Here is a 21,415-nt window from a genome sequence, read left to right on the forward strand (position 1 = left end):
TCGGGTGTGTTCCCTATTGAAATCTGAAATTTCCCACAATCCCCTGTTTATTGTCTGTGTGGTATCAGAAACAGCAACAACGTCGTCGAAGGAAAAACATAAAATGACTCACATCCGTTAAGAAACCAGTCATATTTTTTGTGATTTCAACAATATTTTGAGTAAAACAAGTGTGTTATAGGAACAAGTATACATAATGTCTAGTGCGGGTACGACGAAAGAGTTTATTGTAGGAGGAAAATACCGTTTAGTTCGAAAAATTGGAAGTGGGTCGTTCGGCGACATCTACTTGGGCATCAATATCACAAATGGAGAGGTAGGCCTAGGCTAGTGTGTTTTCGCCTGTGTGTTTCTATTCTGTACTAGCCTAGCCTTAATGGTAGGCCAACAATTAGGAGTTTGTTCAATGACTGGAGTTAGTATGAGAGTGTGTTGTCAGGCCGAAATGTTGTGAAATTTAAGGCCTAGAGTATGAGTGAGGCTTAACGTTTCTCCTAGATAAATTATAATCTTAATATTTAATAATAATAGAATGAATGTTGTTTTCTTTTCTCTATATAGGCCTAGGCCTATAATGTTAGTTAGGCCTCCTGGCTTAGCCTTGAGAGGCCTGACTGTAGACTAAGAAAACCTAGGCCTAGCCTAGTAGTAGTAGTAGGTCTTTTAACTCACTGAGTCGATATTAAAGTTTGATACATACATGATATTTGTAGTTTATTTCAATGATAATGTATAAAAAGGGGAATTTTTCTACGACATCGTATAAGTATTCCAGTTTATTCCAGGTAAAGATTTGAATCAAATTCTGAATACTACAAATTCAATCATCAGAATGTGTAATGAATAAATAATATTTCATAATTTTGAATTTGTTTTCAGGAAATTGCAGTAAAGTTAGAATCACATAAAGCAAGACACCCACAATTATTATATGAAAGTAAACTATATAAAATATTACAAGGAGGACCAGGAATCCCACATATAAGGTACAGTGTAACAAAATTCTAACTCAAATATGATTTATTTCATTCCATATGTTATTTTAAACTTTATAATTATAGTGCACGTACAAACTGATGGTGATGAAGAAGAATCTTTGACGAGGTATGGAGTTGAAAAACTGGTCCGCTACAGTACCCGTTGGTCAATCATGAACTATGACATCTTGTCTTCAAAGTAATATGCTAAGATTAGGGTAGAGAATGGATGTAAATATTGGATAATAATAATAAGACCATATTTTCTTTTGGGTTATTACATGTAAATGGATTTTTTCTTTTTTTTCTGATTAGGAAGTACAATAAATAAGAAAAGTTTTGCTTTCTCCTCTAAATAAACCACTTAAATATTGTTTTTTTTTTTATAACAAATACTTTTCTTCATGTCATGCTCTGTTCCTTACAGTGAAGAACAATTATTATGATTATTTATTTTTTGCCAAGAAGTCGCACTTCTCTGTCAAAACATTTTCTGGCAAAACATATCAAATTTATTTTTAGCCCATTCCAAGCAAAAACATGTTTTGTCATACCATGAAGGTCATAATATTATGCAACTATTATTAATTTAATAATGGTAGTCATAATGGTGGCTATCAATTCTTTAATACTTTTTTTTTGCAGTTAGAAACTATGTTTTTTTGCTTATTTTGGGTTAATTAATGTTAATTTATTGTTGATGATGCAAACAGAATATGAATCCTTATAATTCATGTGTATTGAGTGAAACGTACCAGAATTCCATAGATAGTTAGTTTATTGTAACATCACAATAGTAGGTCTGTCTTGCCGTTAATAGAATCAATTGGCCATATTTCTTCTGTCTCATTAATATAATATTATATAACACACATATTGGTAGATTCTTTTCATTTGATTGGACTATTGTTGGTTTTTTCGATCTAAATTCTAATCATATGAGCGTTATATTAGCAACATAGTTGTGCAAAAAAACATATCGCAGAGGAGAAATAGGTGTAAAGGTTGGAATTTAATCATCAGTTTATTATTTAACAAGATGTGTTATTAATTAATACAACACTGAATTAATTTCTACAGTTTAATTTGGAAAAAATATTACTCAAATTTTAAAGCCCACGTGAATATTAACTCTGCTTGCACAAATTTTATATACAGAACATTTCCAGCTGTAACAAGCATTGATTTGCATAATGTTCTCTCTGCCAATAGCAATTAGTGTAGCATATCTTAGGTCAGAGGTCAATTAGAGTTCACACTAACATTTTAGTTGTTTTTAGGAATACTGACACAGTTGGGTGGATTGTGTTGTTGAATAAGCCTAATCAAAATGCAATGATTGTTGTTAACTGCATTGAACCACACCCAATGTTTGTAATATATACAATAATTTGATTTTAGATTGTGTGTGATTAATGGGAAATAATAATTGTTTGTTTTAAAAAATATATTGAATTAATTATACTTTTGCCAACTCATCAAATGGCTGCAATGCTAGCTGCGTGTCATGATGTTCTTAATCATGTAAACTGTATTTATTATAATGCTGTATTTATTATTCACTAAATTATCTTATTTTGAATAACAAATTAGCCATCGTGAGTTGAGAGAAATAAGGTAGAAAAGTGTCGGTTTAGAGGAAGTCTTCTTGCTGAATGTCTCATAGTATTAATGACATTTTCAATGCTCTTAGAGGGTTGATGAAAAATCAAGGCAGTCACATGCACCTGATTCTTATTCCATTATTATGTGTCCAGTAACAGTGTTACATTATGTATCACATGTGTTACTGTACATGTTTAGGTTCGGCATTTCTCACTATTAGTATTACAGAATTTACAATATAGACAGTGGGAGCTATACGGTACAGTGTTTAGTTTGAAACTAAGCCAAGTGCAAGGCCAAAGAACGTACAACATTTTGAATTGATAAAATGTCCAATGTATGTCTGTATCTGTAAGAAAGATTATGACGTATATAATGCACCAACACTGTGTGTCAAATATAATCACTTTGTTTATACTCTTGTGTTCTGTATAGGAAGTGCTGGACATGTTCCAACAGAAGATGCTATTGAACTCATCTTCATTGTGTGCTCGTCAAACATTTTATTATTTTGCTTATTAGTTCTGTTCAAGGTATTCTTTGAGTCATGGAGGTTTAAAGATTTGTTTGTTTCATGTCCATAGCTCAGTACAAGAACAAGGTTTTCGATATGTACAGCCTATGTATTAAACTATTGTACACTTTAATAATAGTGTAGGTACTACTTGTTGCTAACATTTTTAAAATAATTTGTTTACTGCATAAATTACCTCAATTTTCTCAACTCAGAAGTACTCATAATACATAGTCCTGTAAATTATTTTCTTCCCAAAATATTGGTCTAAAAAAGCAACAAAAAAAATGTTTTGTATTTTTAACATGATTTTGGTAGTTTTTTAGTAGAACATATCATAGTGAATTATACATGATATCGCTTGCGCTATGGTAGTATTAGTGTAACACTAGATATCCGTTAATTGATATGTTCTGTTATTGTATGAAAATTATTTTTTTCCACACTACCTACTGTAATTTACCATATGTATGTTTTGGTAATATTATAGTCAATGTTATTTGGCAGAAACTAAATTCCCACTTCATTTGTCATTTTAAGACAAAAAATATAACTTGTACTTTCCAAAATTGTTACTTTTGGCTCTGTAACCAATATTCAACGTTTGTCTTTTAAAAGTTCCACTTTAGTTCACACACAAAATGGGCTTTGTTTTCTTTGTTGACTGACTTCACTTTGACTGGTATTGCACCAGAAAACAGCAACCCCGTGTTTGTTAGATTCTGACAGACTGATGGAATAACAACAGGCTTAGTAACAAAATACTGTTGTTGAACATCAGTGGGATCTACAGATGGTTAATTTTAGATGTGATCATAAGCCAAGTATTTTACATTTATCATCAATCTTTCAATTTCTACTTATATTGTAAATAAGCTGTATTAAGTACACTTTGTTGTTATCTCTTAAAATTAAAGACTACATTGTTATGTTTTTTTATCAACATAATAAAGTTAAATCTATTTTTTAAACTGTACAGTTAGTACTGTACTATCAAGTCTAGATGTCAAGTCAGTTAAACATTAAAATGTTTTGTTCATGTTCTGGTCTCAATATCTATGTTCATTAACATTTTTAGTAAACATTATTTAATTATATTTACAGTACACAAAATGTGTTTATTGACATTGCCAATAACATTAAAATCTTTTAATGCCGATAACCTTTTGGTAGCTGTGACTGTAGAAGTCATTCGCCGTATTACTATTTAATTTTACGACTTAGGTAAAGTCCCATTTAATGCCAATACAGCACTCATCGGACTATGATAGGCATTAATGGTATATATACAACTATCTGGCTTACCCCAGTAGGTGACTTATTGATAAAATAGGCTAATCTAGTGTGTTGCATCTGGGGGTCATTGATATATGTGTGAAGGTATGATATCACTCCACCCAGATTCACACTCTACATACTCATTGGATTCTATGCCAGAATTGAATGACTCAATTCCACGTAATACAATCAACAGTTTTAAAAATTAACATTTCCTATGTTTTATTAATGAAACCGTAATGATTCAAACAATGTTAAATTGGCCTACAGTACTTTACAGTTATAATGTAAAGAAAATATTTTGAATAAATTTGAAATAAATTTATAATGTACAGTTCGAACCTATATTGAGGGGCTTTACAGTTAAACTTATAATGTATAGAAAATATTTTGAAAGAAATTTGTAATGTACAGTCAAACCCATATTAAGGGGATACCTTTGAGACCAACAGAGTGTCCCCTTAATAATGGTACTGTATCACCTGAATAGTGGTTAGCCATGTATTTTACCACGTTTGTTTGTCCCAATAATATTGTAACCCCTGAAAAGAGATCCCAAAAGAGTTGTTCTGCTGCATTTTCGATATACATTACTGTACCTGTAAAGGTCAATTTACAGACGAGCGGTAATGCTTGACCCACGTAGAATCTAAGCGGAACCGTCCACTCCGCCTTGTGTGTAAATGGTCAGAAGGAATAACATTTTTTACCATTACCGCTTGTCTGTGTAAATTGGCCTTTTTAGCCTGTTTTATTCTAGTTAACAAGCTTATAACTTTTTGTTTTTAGTGTATATATAAATTTGATTTTTAATGTATTTTTTTCTTCATTTTCTTTAAAGGTGGTATGGTACGGAAAAAGAATATAATGTCTTAGTAATGGAACTGCTTGGGCCCAGTTTAGAAGATTTGTTCAACTTTTGCTCAAGAAAATTCACAATGAAAACAGTTTTGATGTTAGCTGATCAGGTACGTTTTAAAACAGCATTTACAATTATTATAATTTAAATGAAGTAAATCATTAATACAATTCTCGAATATTAATTATATAATAGTAAGGGTGTGGTCAGGTTTCCTGTTTCGTGCCTCGCTTAGATAATTTAAATGTTCAAAAAAATAACTTAAGTGTGTACAGTGTATTAAGTGACGTCGTCCACCATGGTTTTAAACATGGCTGTAAATTGTAATCAAAATTTGAATTGCTAAATCCAAAACCTACATAAAATGATTGCATGCAAGCTGACCAAAAACAAATCAGTGGTTCGTTAGATAGCCATTGATCAATTTAAGAATGTTTATCATTTTGCCTCTTTTATAATCTCGGCACGTTCATGAATGTTTGCTCAGTTTGAGATGAACTTTGACCTTTGTTTGATATTACGGCAATGGAATGAATAATTTACTGATTGCATACTCAATTTTGTATTTTAAAGTTGGATAAATAAAATGTTATATTACTGTAGTTTCACTATTAATAATCATAGAAAAATACTAATGTTTATGCTACATTGTGCTAATAGTTGACCAATAAAAATGTTTATGTCATGTACTGTATAATATTAAATTATTAATCTAATCAAGACGGAAAACTTGATGTGATTTTTTTCTTCTTTGTCAATACTAATTTAAAAAAAACAAATTAGGATGGGTGTATTCTGTTGTCAATTTACTGTACAAATTCTACCATTTGTAAGCCATTTCTGAATCGCTACAATCTAGCCTTGAATGTTGTGTGTTTTTCTTTGGCAATATACTTTTTATCCTGCTGCTTGCTGAGCATGTTATTGGTTTTATTGGGCGTTTTACGTAGCTTTTTGTGTTGTTTTTTTTGTGTACTGTTGTATAGACCATTGATCACTGTGTAACACCACCTAGTATTGTGTTGAATCTTAACACTTGAACTGATATCAAGGTTCACTGAATCTTGCATCTGGATGGCGTTCATAGCTAGCTTGCATTATTCTGGTCGTTTGTACATAGGCGTTAAAAATACCAATGAAATTCCTGTTTTAAGGTATTTTACAATCTAGTGTGATGATGAATTACGTTTTTGTATAAAAAAAAAATTCCAATAATACAGTAGGCCTACAGTATACACTGTACATAGAGCCTTTCTATAAAGATATTGTTCACTGCCATTTCTTTCTTTGAATATCATTATCAAGCGATACTTTTCTATGCTTCACTGGGTACAGACTTATAGAAATAACGTTTTTACACTTAGGGCGTACAGTATGCATGATGTAATAATAATATTATTAATTTGTCTGTCGTTGTCAACTGAAATCATTGTAATGTGTATAATATTTAAAGAAAATATATGGATACAAAAATACCATAGAAAAATTAGATTCAGATTACGAAATACTGTATATAAATAAAAAATTATATTTGAATCTATAATTGGACAATTTTTAAAAATTAAACAATTATGATTGTGTATATACTGTACAGATTTAAAACTACAGTAGTTAAAGACTTTATCCCTACGGTATTTTATCACTAAAATAAATTGTAGGCCAAAAAAATCTTAAATTGAAGTTTACATTGTCTTTTCATTATGAATGCAATTACTCATATTGTGTCTTACACTACAGTAAATATGACGTATTTATCAAGTACTGTACCTTCATTATGAATACAATAGCTTTCATTTACTACTAGTTATGATAAAACGTGCGTCTCTACTAATCTGACACCACAGTATGTTCAACTGACCTCAGTAAAATATTTACTAATACCGTATGGAAAAGAAATCATTATCAAAAGTCACCTTTAATGTTGAATTTATATTGTTGTAAAGAGAAAGGCATTTAAATCAAAGCAAAACTGGTCATCGAGTGGGAAGTGTACAGTTAATAACTGTGGGTCTTTGTTCATTTGATATAAAATGAACATTAAATTATAAGCCACAATTGCTCATTTTAAGGATTGATACAGTATTTAAAGATGTACTGTATTGTCCCTCAAAAACATGAACAAAATGAAGATTATTTTTAAAAAAAGACTTAAATAGGCCATTTTACAGTTTCAATAAAGTTAATCATTAAAGTAGAGAAAAAAATGTTTTCACTTATAAAAAGACTAAAGAAAACAAAAGTAACCAACAAAAAATGTCTTTTTTATACGATTGAAAACAATTGCAAAATAGTTTCCCATGTTCTCATCTTGCGTTCCAAATCAATTTCATGCAATATAAAAAGCCAGGCTTTGTTTGTATTTGTTTATTTGTTGCTATTTAACCTTTTAGAGGAAGTAAAATATAATGATGGTAGTACAGTGCTTTAGTATAATAATATGTTAGGACACCAGTTGAATACTATAAAATCCAATGCTTATTATTGTATTAACAGTACTGTATATCCAATACAATACAAGTGGAAACAAAGGTAATCCATTTAGGAAAGTTCAGGATTACACTGTTTGTTTAAAGGGACCTTGGACCATGCTTTCAATTTCACTTAATATTAACCATGATACTATAGTAGTATCACTATGGCCCCGTTTCTGCTGCCAAAAATATACCGTATATATACGGTATATTTTTTGGCAGCAGAAATGGGTCTCATAAAAAATATACCGTATATATATGCGGTATATATACCGCATAAATATCCCCATCGTTTGTGGATATTATACGGTATATTCCAAAAGATACCGTATATTTCGTACCCCGTTTCTGCTGCACTCAAAATATACCGTATATGTGACCCGGCCCATGACACGAGGTCAAAAACTAACAGAGCGTGACGCGTTTGTTTGATATTTCTGCTGCATTGACACACACGTGTATAAGCAAGCAACAGATCAAAATATCACTGTGGACTGAAGAAATAACTATTTTTGCAATTCAATTGTGGGGAGAAGCGAAGGTTGGGAGGAGACTGCATGGTAACAGAAGAGATACCGAGATTTACAAAAGTATCTCAAACAAAATAAAAGCAGAATTTGTGGTAGACTTAATAACGTCAAAGTTATCGGCAAATGCCGTCGTCTTCTTTGCATAAATCTAGTCAATGCCCATTCTACATTTCTAGATTGTTTGTGCGGTGTAAATTCGTTGCCACTTCTGCTCATTAGATTTAAAATAGAAAGCAATGCTACGACGTTTTGAGAAACCATCATTGTTTTGTTTTTGTCATGTAATCTCACTACACGAGACTCTAGGTCAATCCATACTTCCGTCTCACGAAATGCATTTTGGGTAATGAAAGCCAACTTTTTTACAGCCCACCCACGAAGTATGTGCAGCGGAAACGGTACACGAATTCCATATAGGGTATATTTATACGGTATATTTGGGATTGGCAGCAGAAACAGGGCCTATTAAATATTCAAATAATATTAATAATACAGTGCTTAAAATTTATATTTTTTCATCACTAATACTTATTGATAAGTAGCAATGATGATAGATGATTTGCTTGATAATTCCGAGGAAGGTTAATATTGTCCACAGTTTCCTGTGTTTATAAAATGATCAATGATCTGTAGTGGACTTGACTAATATTATGTTATTATTAAGAGCATAATATGTCACTGTACAAGTAGTACCTTTTAGCCCTTAAACCAACATTCTAGGAACTAATATTATTATCAGACTATACACTTTTGACACCAATGATTTTATGAATGCAGAATTTTTGCTATACTGTACAGTGCTACTACTATACTTTTGAACTCATATGTCACGGATGAGTGAATTTGTCAGGTCACTACAGTGTCAATGAAATACTTCCTTAATATTAATGTAATTATAATTGCATGTGCACATACAGTATCTGTGTTTTTGCTGCTACTGTATAATGTACAGTATGATTAATGGGTTTGTATAAGAAAAGTATGTACAATGCAAATAGCCTTAATAAATCTTTGAAAATTGAATCAGTCTTTTAATTAATTGAAAATAGCAATATACATTTAATTTTTAGATGTCAAAATCTGATTTACAGTAGGGTATACTGTACAATCAACTTGATACTAGAAAAATACTAATTGTATAGTGACCTCAAACATAAAAACACCTACGTACATTTGTCATTTTACATTCTGTGTACAGTTACACTTATCGTTGAGTCTTTTTGATGAAGGTATAAAATAATTATTTTATACATCCATGCACAGTTAAAACATTTTTCTACTTTTGAGTTATTAATTATTGAAGGTTCAAATACAGAAATTGTTGTGATGATAATTACTGTAGGTAATGTTCTCGAAGAATAATTAGATAAAACTTGCATCTTGTGTGTACAGTACTGTATGTTTTGTGAACAAATTGCCACCTGGACATTTAAAGTTAATATTGCAACCTGGACATTTTAGTTAAAATTCAATATTTGTAAAATTTTTTATTATGTAACACCTAAAAATCATCATGCATGTTTGGGTTATGAGAGAAACTATGCATTTATTATTATTTACTCTATGATTGTGCTATGTAGTATTTTGCGCATTTTGTTGTAAGCCTTTTTCCCTTTGATTTATATGTATCCCGCTTCTTTTCCCTCTGCCGTATAGATGATAGGCCGTGTTGAGTATGTACACAGCAAGAATTTCATCCACCGTGATATCAAACCAGACAACTTCTTAATGGGCATTGGCAGACATTGTAATAAGGTAAAACTCAATTGTATTTGTCTTTTTCTTTTTCGTTCCTCGACTGCACTCGCTGTAGATGATCAGTCGTACCGAGTACATCCACAACAAGCACTTCATTCACCGGGATGTGAAACCGGATAATTTTCTAATGGGTATCGGACGACACTGTAACCAGGTAACATTTATACAACTACCGTACTGACAAGAGAATAAGCCTTGAAAATAACATGTTTGTTTGGAAGAATTATCCATACAGTATGAACCCAACTGGGTGTACACTGTAAAACACAGAGAGGTCATGTTGTTTTGGAAATTATTCCTTATTTGGGGGTGAGGGGGACGGGAATGGGAGAAGTCTCCTGTAAATTTAATTAGTATAGGCATATACTTCTGTCTGTACGGTATGATTTAGACTGCATATTTTATGGATAAGTATTGTGGTTTGTTTTTTTTTGTCATCAGTTGTATCGTACTTTATTTTATTATGTAATGGGATTTAATGTTTCTTTTGTTTCAACTTGATTGTTCGTTCTATCTTCCGTTTTTCTTCTAGCTCATACAGTACTTTATAATTCTTAAGCCCTGTCTACAGTGCACTATCAAACTAGTTTGACAATAAAAGTGATGTGGCCACATATGGTTGGTGTTGATATATTGTATGCTTAAATATTGTAGTGATATGACATCATCATGTCCATATATGGTATGGGCACATCATATTTTTTGACACATAAAGTTTGATAGTGTAGACAGAGCTATAACTAGTTCATACAATATACTGTTGTATATTGTAAAAAATCATCCTCCTTTCTTTAATTTTTTTAAACAGTCTAAGTTAGCGATTAAAACTATTCAATATTGACATCTAAAGACATTGTTTAAATGTCATTACATATCATTTTATTTTAATGCTAAACAATGTAGAAATATTACAAACTGTCCTGAGGCTTTTAAAGTGCAAGCACAAAGCAGTATTTTGTAAAATTCACGAATAATACATCACATTGATTCAAAATACTGTGAGCCTATGTGTTGAATTAACACAGACTGTATGTGTGACATCAACATGAGAAAGTGCACTTTGTTGGAGGTCAAAGGTCTACATTGTATTTACCAAATATGTTGATGTTCATTTTGTTATTAACTGAACACTGAACTACTGTAGACTTCAGGTGGATTTGTGAATTATTTTATACATGTTTGGCGATGATACTGATACTTAAAAACCCATCCAAAACCAGAAGACTTTTTATTGTTTATAAATACATTTTAAAATTGGTCTTAACAACAAAGACATTCTTAGTAGGATTTAAAATAGCCACTAAGTCTGTAATCTGCTCAGTACAGTGTATTTAATGAGCATTGTTTGGCAGTGTAAACAGGGGCTTATTCAATTTTTGTGCTATGGCAATATTTACTTATTACAATAAAAAAACTTGATATTGTTTTTGTGCCTCCTTTTTAATACTGGCAGCTGTTCCTTATTACCTTACTGAAATTGTCGTGTGAATTTCTTTTTTTCCCCTTTCAATCTTTATTAATATAACAGGGATTAGTATTACTGAAGGAATTAAAGGGTGGGCCTATGGGAAATTTATAAAAAGGAGGTCGTCATGATGTAAACAAAATAAATATTGTTTTTTTGTTGTTGAGTACAGTACATGGAACTGTAAAATTGTTACAGTAATTTGATTTTAATACTGCGCCGATTTACTTGATTATAAAGCTAATACTGTTCCTCTAAAGTACAATTTAATATTACTTTTATTTACAGTATATTAATTTAATATCATTCAAATTCTGGCCTTGGAAATACTACACTGACTTTAAGGAACTAGTATATTTATGTTAATTAATGTTCATTATTTAAAATATATGAGTTGTTCTCTCATGCATTTTATTTATAATTATGCATAAAAAATTACTCAATGTGATGTCTTTGTGATGTGATCTAGATGTACAGTATTTCTTTATATTGTTGTAATACTGTAATAGTAGTAGTATTTGTATTAGTATAGTTATATCGTAAATATTTTTAAAGCATGCTGTATTAACTTGTAACATGGGTTTATATTTAGACACCTAACAGCACATACTGTAATACTAAATACTGTAGGCCTATAAACACTACCAACAATAAAAAAAAAAATGTATCTCAAAGGCATACTTGCACAGCATACAATTGGGCTTTACGATTGATTGTAAGGTATAATACTGTGCCTCAATCAACTAGATACTAATGTACAGGACTACCAGTAGATCTTCACCAGGCCTACAACATTACATACCTTTATCACAAGACCAACAAGCCAATGGCAGATCTTGTGTAAAGACACTGCAACAATCGTTCTCAATAAGCTGGATCCTATTCACCGTGCCATCCCAGGCCTTGTCTTTTAAGGCGAGCGGGTGCGATCACTTACCCAACACACTCCTAAACAGCCATTGAGTAGGGCGATTTACAACACGCTTAAATTTGGTAAACTTCTATACACCAAAATACAAACAGCACACCTACAGCATACCTGAATGTATTAAGGCAATTTGTAGCACACCTATAATTTTCAAAAGACAAGGCCTGTCATCCATCTCTCTGTGCAGTAGTACTGCTAGTGTTGTGATACAGAAATAGTAATAAACATTCTTTTTAATTCAATGTTTCAGTTGTACATCATCGATTTTGGGTTGGCAAAGAAGTACCGAGATAGCAGGACAAGACAACATATTACATACAGAGAAGACAAAAATCTTACAGGTACAGCAAGATATGCAAGTATCAATGCACATCTGGGCATTGAGCAAAGGTAGGTTATCACCATGGATGATGCAGGCCTTAAGCTCTGTCTACACTATCAAACTTCATGTGACAACAAAATGTGATATGCCCATATATAGTAATGATGATGCCATACCACTACCATTTGGACATATCACTACCATATTTGAGCACATCACTACCATATTTGAGCACATCACAATTTTTGTCACATAAAGTTTGATAGTGTAGACAGGGTTAACATACCTATTTAATTAAGCATCTTAACACAAAATCTCGCCACCTACTTTTCATCTCATAACTTGCTGATTGTCCTGATACCAGAATTTGGTCTTAACAAAATCATACGATACATTACACTCAAAGACTTGCTAAAAACTTTGTTTATGTACAGCACATGTCTGGGAATGTTTGTCCTATCCACAATGGATTAGGACCTTGTCTTATGACCCTATGAAAAACAATAATTTCCACCTATTAAATAACTGACCATCTACTATACCAAACAGGGCTAAAATTATCTATCGTGGGATGATTTGGTTTTAAAGCATTTTATAATATTTATGTATAATTTTAAAATAAAATTTAATATATTTAATCTGTAAAATACATTTCATATTTCCATGTTACTTCCAAACCAGAAAAATAGTTTCATATTTGTAATTCAAAAATGAATGACATCAATGTTTATGATTTATAAAAATGAGATTTCATATCCGGTTATATTAAAATTGTAGATTATTTTAAATCAAGGTTTTCTTATAAGCTTTATGCCTTTGGGACTCGAAACGGAAGTTACATCCACAGTATAGGCCATTAAACCCTGTGTGTAATTTATAATGAATTAATATAATATGTAGAATTATTGGTTATGGATTACATCAAAGTGTCAAGGTGCATTGTTGAATGAAAGCAATTTAGTACATACGTCACATTACTGTACTGATACACTAATTCACCCATTATCCTTGTCTACACTATCAAACTAGTTTTTTTTAAACAAAGTGTAATGTGCCCAAATATGGTAGTGATATGCCCAAATATGATGTCATCATATGCCCTTATATGGGCATATCACGTTTTTGTTGTCACATAAAATTTGATAGTGTAGACAGAGCTTTAGTGTTGTCATTATTTTATAGCGATAGTATTATTATATCTGAGCCTGAAATCTAGACTGGATTTATAATTAAAATCCAAATTTCCTGTTTATTATATAGTTGTCATTATTGGTAATAATTTACTATTGAATTCATTGATTTTCCTGAAAGACTACTTGGTCTACTACTACTCCTCATCTACTGTTATTATCTCCCACTCCAAATGCGCATTTACACAGATGAGCGGTAACGGTAAGCAGAAAACATACATTAAAATCTATGTTTGAACATTTACACCAACGCAGAGCGGACAGGTAAACTCTGTCAAGATAGATATAGATTCTACGTGGGACATTAAGCACACAGTTTTCCGCTTACTGTTACCGCTTGTCTGTGTACATTGGCTTTAAGGAGTCATCTCTTCACCCACTATTTACTATTTCCCACCTACCTTTTGTAGATAAATATCTCTTGTATGTCAAGCATCTATTCTTTAATATTTTATTATTTCTTATAGTCGTCGAGATGACATGGAATCGTTGGGCTATGTGCTGATGTATTTCAACCGTACTAGCCTACCGTGGCAAGGGTTGAAAGCAGCTACCAAAAAACAAAAATATGAGAAGATCAGTGAAAAAAAGATGTCTACACCAGTAGAGGTTCTCTGCAAGGTAGTGTATCTTTTTGCTTTATAATTAGCATTCCGGCATCTGACACTTCTCCCGCTATGTTGAAATCTCTTACAGCATAGTATATATCAGGCCTTGTCTTTTGAAAATTATAAGTGCGCTACAAATTGCACTCCTCAATGCATTCAGGGGTGCTGTTTGTATTTTGGTGTGTAGAAGTTTACCAAATTTAAGCGTGTTGTAAATCGCACTCATCACGGGCAGTTTAGGAGTGTGTTAGGTAAGTGATCGCACTCACTCGCCTTAAAAGTCAAGGCCTGATGTATATTGCAGCGTGTCATCACATCATAGAACAAAATTATGTCATGGTAAAAAATTCTCACCCCTCCAACTTTTTTGATGTACTTCAAATATACCATAATTTAATAACACAAAACATGGAGTGGACAGGCGGTTTTCGCTCCATAAATAGATTCAGATTGTACGTGGTACAAGCTATGTGGTTTTCTGCTTACTGTTACCACTCGTCTGTGTAAATTGCCCTTAAAGCATTATATTTTCATTTTTTATGTAACTAAATACATAATATTCTTATGGTGTTTTTTGTGTCTCCATTCCAGGGTTATCCAGCTGAGTTTGCCATGTATTTGAACTACTGCCGAGGTCTTCGTTTTGAGGAAGCGCCAGATTATATGTATTTGCGTCAACTTTTCCGAATTCTCTTCCGCACCCTTAACCACCAGTATGATTTCACCTTTGATTGGACGCTACTTAAACAGAAAGCCGCTCAACAAGTTAACACAAGTCAAGGATCAAGCGCAGTGGCAGGTGGAGCCCTGCAGGCTAAACTGTCCGAAAGCAAGGGTAAAAGCAAACGCTGAGCTTCTCACTGTAATCTAACGGCGTGTTTTTGATGTACCATCTCTACATGGCAATGCGTTTGACATGTTACGAGAGACTTTTTTTAGTGTTGCTGATGCGTTCACGTAGTAAAGCGAAAAAGCTACGGCAAGCTAACTACTAACGTTGATATTGTAGAATATTCTCATAACGTGTAAATAGAAAGCTTACAGGAAAAACAGAAAGAACCAACCCTGATGGATTTTAATACATAGTCAAACATGGACTGTATAAATACACTGAAGAAATTCTTATTGGATATTGTAGCCGATATAGTGTGAACATTAAACCAGCTTCTCAAATGTATCCTCGTGTTATCAGATTTACTCTGAGCATGTCATTTTGTAGTTTTTTTTTCATAGAGTATTGTTTTTAGCATTATTTTAATTCTGTAAATGGATTGGTTTAGGTGCAGGAGACGTCTTTTAGAATTAATTGCTTACCAATTTGTAGGTTTCATACTCATTTAAGTATGTTTGTTTTTGTACCGATGACATAATTATTTATGTTCATGAAAATTTAAAAAAAACGCATTTAGTTAAAATATTTGAAGGTCTCTGAAAGCAATGCTATGGATTTCTTTTATTTTAAAAATACAGTACACTTCAGTGAAAAAAAAATGTTGTTTTTATAAGTATAAGTTTTACTTTAGTGTGATCTTGAGATTATATAAAGTATTGTAGTACCCCCATTTTTAAAAATAATCTCTCTATTCTCCCTCCCTTATGAATATTTATTATTATATTAACAACTAACCTATGTGATTTCGCAAGAATACACACACAATGTGAAACTGCACAAATGTGTGTATATTTGTTGACTCACCTGACCATACCTGTGTAATTATAAATGATGAGAGAGATGTAATAATGTAAATAAAGATTGGAAAATCGTGTTGTTATGGTTATGAAATAAAATAGTTGTTTGCTAATTTTTAAACTTTTCCCTGTTCATCTTTAACATCTGTCCCTTTGACCTACTTTGTAATTCTCATGTGCACAAATAAATATTCCTAAATAATTCTTTAATATTATAACTGTGACAGTTTGTTATTTTATAAAGACGTACAACAATGTATCAATGCGTCTTTTTATTGAGCAGATTGATTGGTTTTATTCTACTACTGATGGGTGATGTCAACAAGATTTCAATATCTTGGTTCATAATTGATATTTACTGTAGCAAGTCATTAAATTAATACTGTGCCACTTTGAATCGGTTTGTCAGTGTTTTTATGGATATATTTATTGATTGATTTTTTTATTTATTCTGGGTAACCTCTTCAGTCAAAGACTGGTCTTCCAAACCGCCCAGTGTGTGTATTAGTACACCGGGCCCCTACTTGTCTCCAGAGACGTACTAGTATCTTTAAAGTCCACATGAGCTAGATGTGTACACTGGACCTACAGTTTATAGTCCTTTTGTAGTCCTGTGCATGTTACCTCAATAATGTGCATAATCACATAATGTGGTATGTGCATGTTACCTCAATATAATCCATGGATTTTTTTTTTAAATGGCCATTATTCGACTCTGCGCATGTTTATTATGCTATAGTAACCATTTATGTCAAAAAATAAAAGGGTCGAAAATCGGCCATTTTTCGGAAATTTTCCTGTACTATAGTACAGGGTTTTTTTCAGAAAAATGGCAAATTTTCGACCTTTTTATTTTTCGATAAAACTGGTTACTATAGCACAATTGACATGCGCAGAACCCATTATTCGTCTCTGCGCATGTTTATTATGCAATAGTAACCATTTATGTCAACAAATAAAAGGGTTGAAAATCGGCCATTTTTCGGAAATTTTCCTGTACTATAGTACAGGAATTTTTTCTAAAAAATTGCCAATTTTCGACCTTTTTATTTTTCGATAAAACTGGTTACTATAGTACAATTAACATGCGCAGAACCCATTATTCGGCTCTGCGCAGGTTTATTATGCTATAGTAACCATTTATGTCAAAAGTGGTTACTATAGCACAATTGACATGCACAGAACCCATTATTCGTCTCTGCGCATGTTTATTATGCAATAGTAACCATTTATGTCAAAAAATAAAAGGGTCGAAAATCGGCAATTTTTCGGAAATTTTCCTGTACTATAGTAGGCCTACAGGGATTTTTTCAAAAAAATTGCCAATTTTCGACCTTTTTATTTTACGATAAAACTGGTTACTGTAGCACAATTAATATGCGCAGAACCCATTATTCGGCTCTGCGCATGTTTATTATGCTATAGTAACCATTTATGTCAAAAGTGGTTACTATAGCATAATTGACATGCGCACAACCCTATATTCGTCTCTGCGCAGGTTTATTATGCAATAGTAACCATTTATGTCAAAAAATAAAAGGGTCGAAAATCGGCCATTTTCCGGAAATTTTCCTGTACTATAGTACAGGGATTTTTTCACAAAAATGGCAAATTTTCAACCTTTTTATTTTTCGATAAAACTGGTTACTATAGCACAATTGACATGCGCACAACCCATTATTCGTCTCTGCGCATGTTTATTATGCTATAGTAACCATTTATGTCAAAAGTGGTTACTATAGCATAATTGACATGCGCACAACCCATTATTCGTCTCTGCGCATGTTTATTATGCAATAGTAACCATTTATGTCAAAAAATAAAAGGGTCGAAAATCGGCCATTTTTCGGAAATTTTCCTGTACTATAGTACAGGGATTTTTTTCAGAAAAATGGCAAATTTTCGACATTTTTATTCGATAAAACTGGTTACTATAGTACAATTAACATGCGCAGAACTCATTATTCGGCTCTGCGCATGCTTATTATGCTATAGTAACCATTTATGTCAAAAGTGGTTACTATAGCACAATTGATATGCGCACAACCCATTATTCGTCTCTGTGCATGTTTATTATGCAATAGTAACCATTTATGTCAAAAAATAAAAGGGTCGAAAATCGGCCATTTTTCGGAGATTTTCCTGTACTATAGTAAAGGGATTTTTTCAGAAAAATGGCCAATTTTCGACCTTTTTATTTTTCGATAAAACTGGTTACTATAGCACAATTGACATGCGCACAACCCATTATTCGTCTCTGCGCATGTTTATTATGCAATAGTAACCATTTATGTCAAAAAATAAAAGGGTCGAAAATCGGTCATTTTTCGGAAATTTTCCTGTACTATAGTACAGGGATTTTTTCAGAAAAATGGCCAATTTTCGACCTTTTTATTTTTCGATAAAACTGGTTACTATAGCACAATTGACATGCGCAGAACCCATTATTCGTCTCTGCGCATGTTTATTATGCAATAGTAACCATTTATGTCAACAAATAAAAGGGTTGAAAATCGGCCATTTTTTGGAAATTTTCCTGTACTATAGTACAGGAATTTTTTCAAAAAAATTGCCAATTTTCGACCTTTTTATTTTTCGATATAACTGGTTACTATAGTACAATTAACATGCGCAGAACCCATTATTTGGCTCTGCGCATGTTTATTATGCTATAGTAACCATTTATGTCAAAAGTGGTTACTATAGCACAATTGACATGCGCAGAACCCATTATTCGTCTCTGCGCATGTTTATTATGCAATAGTAACCATTTATGTCAAAAAATAAAAGGGTCGAAAATCGGCCATTTTTCGGAAATTTTCCTGTACTATAGTACAGGGATTTTTTCAAAAAAATTGCCAATTTTCGACCTTTTTATTTTACGATAAAACTGGTTACTGTAGCACAATTAATATGCGCAGAACCCATTATTCGGCTCTGCGCATGTTTATTATGCTATAGTAACCATTTATGTCAAAAGTGGTTACTATAGCATAATTGACATGCGCACAACCCTATATTCGTCTCTGCGCATGTTTATTATGCAATAGTAACCATTTATGTCAAAAAATAAAAGGGTCGAAAATCGGCCATTTTCCGGAAATTTTCCTGTACTATAGTACAGGGATTTTTTCAGAAAAATGGCAAATTTTCGACCTTTTTATTTTTCGATAAAACTGGTTACTATAGCACAATTGACATGCGCAGAACCCATTATTCGTCTCTGCGCATGTTTATTATGCAATAGTAACCATTTATGTCAACAAATAAAAGGGTCGAAAATCGGCCATTTTTCGGAAATTTTCCTGTACTATAGTACAGGGATTTTTTCAAAAAAATTGCCAATTTCCAACCTTTTTATTCGATAAAACTGGTTACTATAGTACAATTAACATGCGCAGAACCCATTATTCGGCTCTGCGCATGCTTATTATGCTATAGTAACCATTTATGTCAAAAGTGGTTACTATAGCACAATTGATATGCGCACAACCCATTATTCGTCTCTGCGCATGTTTATTATGCAATAGTAACCATTTAAGTCAAAAAATAAAAGGGTCGAAAATCGGCCATTTTTCGGAGATTTTCCTGTACTATAGTACAGGGATTTTTTCAGAAAAATGGCCAATTTTCGACCTTTTTATTTTTCGATAAAACTGGTTACTATAGCACAATTGACATGCGCACAACCCATTATTCGTCTCTGCGCATGTTTATTATGCAATAGTAACCATTTATGTCAAAAAATAAAAGGGTCGAAAATCGGCCATTTTTCGCAAATTTTCCTATACTATAGTACAGGAATTTTTTCACAAAAAAATTGCCAATTTTCGACCTTTTTATTTTTAGATAAAACTGGTTACTATAGCCATTTTTTTTTTTTTAATCTAAAAAATTTCGACTTTTTAACATTTAATTATTACGCAATAATATGGCTATATATTGCTTTGTATCGTCTTATAGTAACCAGTTTTGTCGAAAAATAAAAAGGTCCTATCGTATAAAAAATACGTACTTTTTAAAATACTATTATTATTGCTAGATATTATATTGCGTTACAATTATCGTACCTCAAAATAATGTGCATAATCACATAATGTGGTATGTGCATGTTACCTCAATATAATGTGCATAATCACATAATGTGGTATGTGCATGTTACCTCAATATAATGTGCATAATCACATAATGTGGTGTGTGCATGTTACCTCAATATAATGTGCATAATCACATAATGTGGTGTGTGCATGTTACCTCAATATAATGTGCATAATCACATAATGTGGTGTGTGCATGTTACCTCAATATAATGTACATAATCACATAATGTGGTGTGTGCATGTTACCTCAATATAATGTGCATAATCACATAATGTGGTGTGTGCATGTTACCTCAATATAATGTGCATAATCACATAATGTGGTGTGTGCATGTTATTTCAATATAATGTGCATAATCACATAATGTGGTATGTGCATGTTACCTCAATATAATGTGCATAATCACATAATGTGGCATGTGCATGTTACCTCAATACATGTGCATAATCACATAATGTGGTGTGTGCATGTTACCTCAATACATGTGCATAATCACATAATGTGGTATGTGCATGTTACCTCAATACATGTGCATAATCACATAATGTGGTGTGTGCATGTTACCTCAATACATGTGCATAATCACATAATGTGGTGTGTGCATGTCACCTCAATATAATGTGCATAATCACATAATGTGGTGTGTGCATGTTACCTCAATACATGTGCACAATCAGATAATGTGGTATGTGCATGTTACCTCAATATAATGTGCATAATCACATAATGTGGTATGTGCATGTTACCTCAATATAATGTGCATAATCACATAATGTGGTATGTGCATGTTACCTCAATATAATGTGCATAATCACATAATGTGGCATGTGCATGTTACCTCAATATAATGTGCATAATCACATAATGTGGTATGTGCATGTTACCTCAATATAATGTGCATAATCACATAATGTGGTATGTGCATGTTACCTCAATATAATGTGCATAATCACATAATGTGGCATGTGCATGTTACCTCAATATAATGTGCATAATCACATAATGTGGTGTGTGCATGTTACCTCAATACATGTGCATAATCACATAATGTGGTGTGTGCATGTTACCTCAATATAATGTGCATAATCACATAATGTGGTGTGTGCATGGTACCTCAATA

The 21,415-nt window shown here is 32.3% G+C and overlaps 1 protein-coding gene across 1 annotated transcript; it reads left to right on the forward strand.

The window, feature by feature from the left end:
* Positions 1-44: 44 nt before the first annotated feature.
* LOC140046322 (casein kinase I) lies at positions 45-16,591 on the forward strand. The gene is made up of 7 exons (XM_072090924.1): positions 45-316; positions 880-986; positions 5,216-5,342; positions 9,891-9,989; positions 12,636-12,775; positions 14,365-14,518; positions 15,097-16,591. Exons 1-7 carry the CDS (start codon positions 197-199, stop codon positions 15,355-15,357), a joined length of 1,008 nt encoding a protein of 335 aa, XP_071947025.1. The 5' UTR covers positions 45-196; the 3' UTR covers positions 15,358-16,591.
* Positions 16,592-21,415: the final 4,824 nt, after the last annotated feature.

This window comes from Antedon mediterranea, chromosome 4 (genome assembly GCF_964355755.1).
Source record: "Antedon mediterranea chromosome 4, ecAntMedi1.1, whole genome shotgun sequence".
Lineage (NCBI taxonomy): Eukaryota > Metazoa > Echinodermata > Crinoidea > Comatulida > Antedonidae > Antedon > Antedon mediterranea.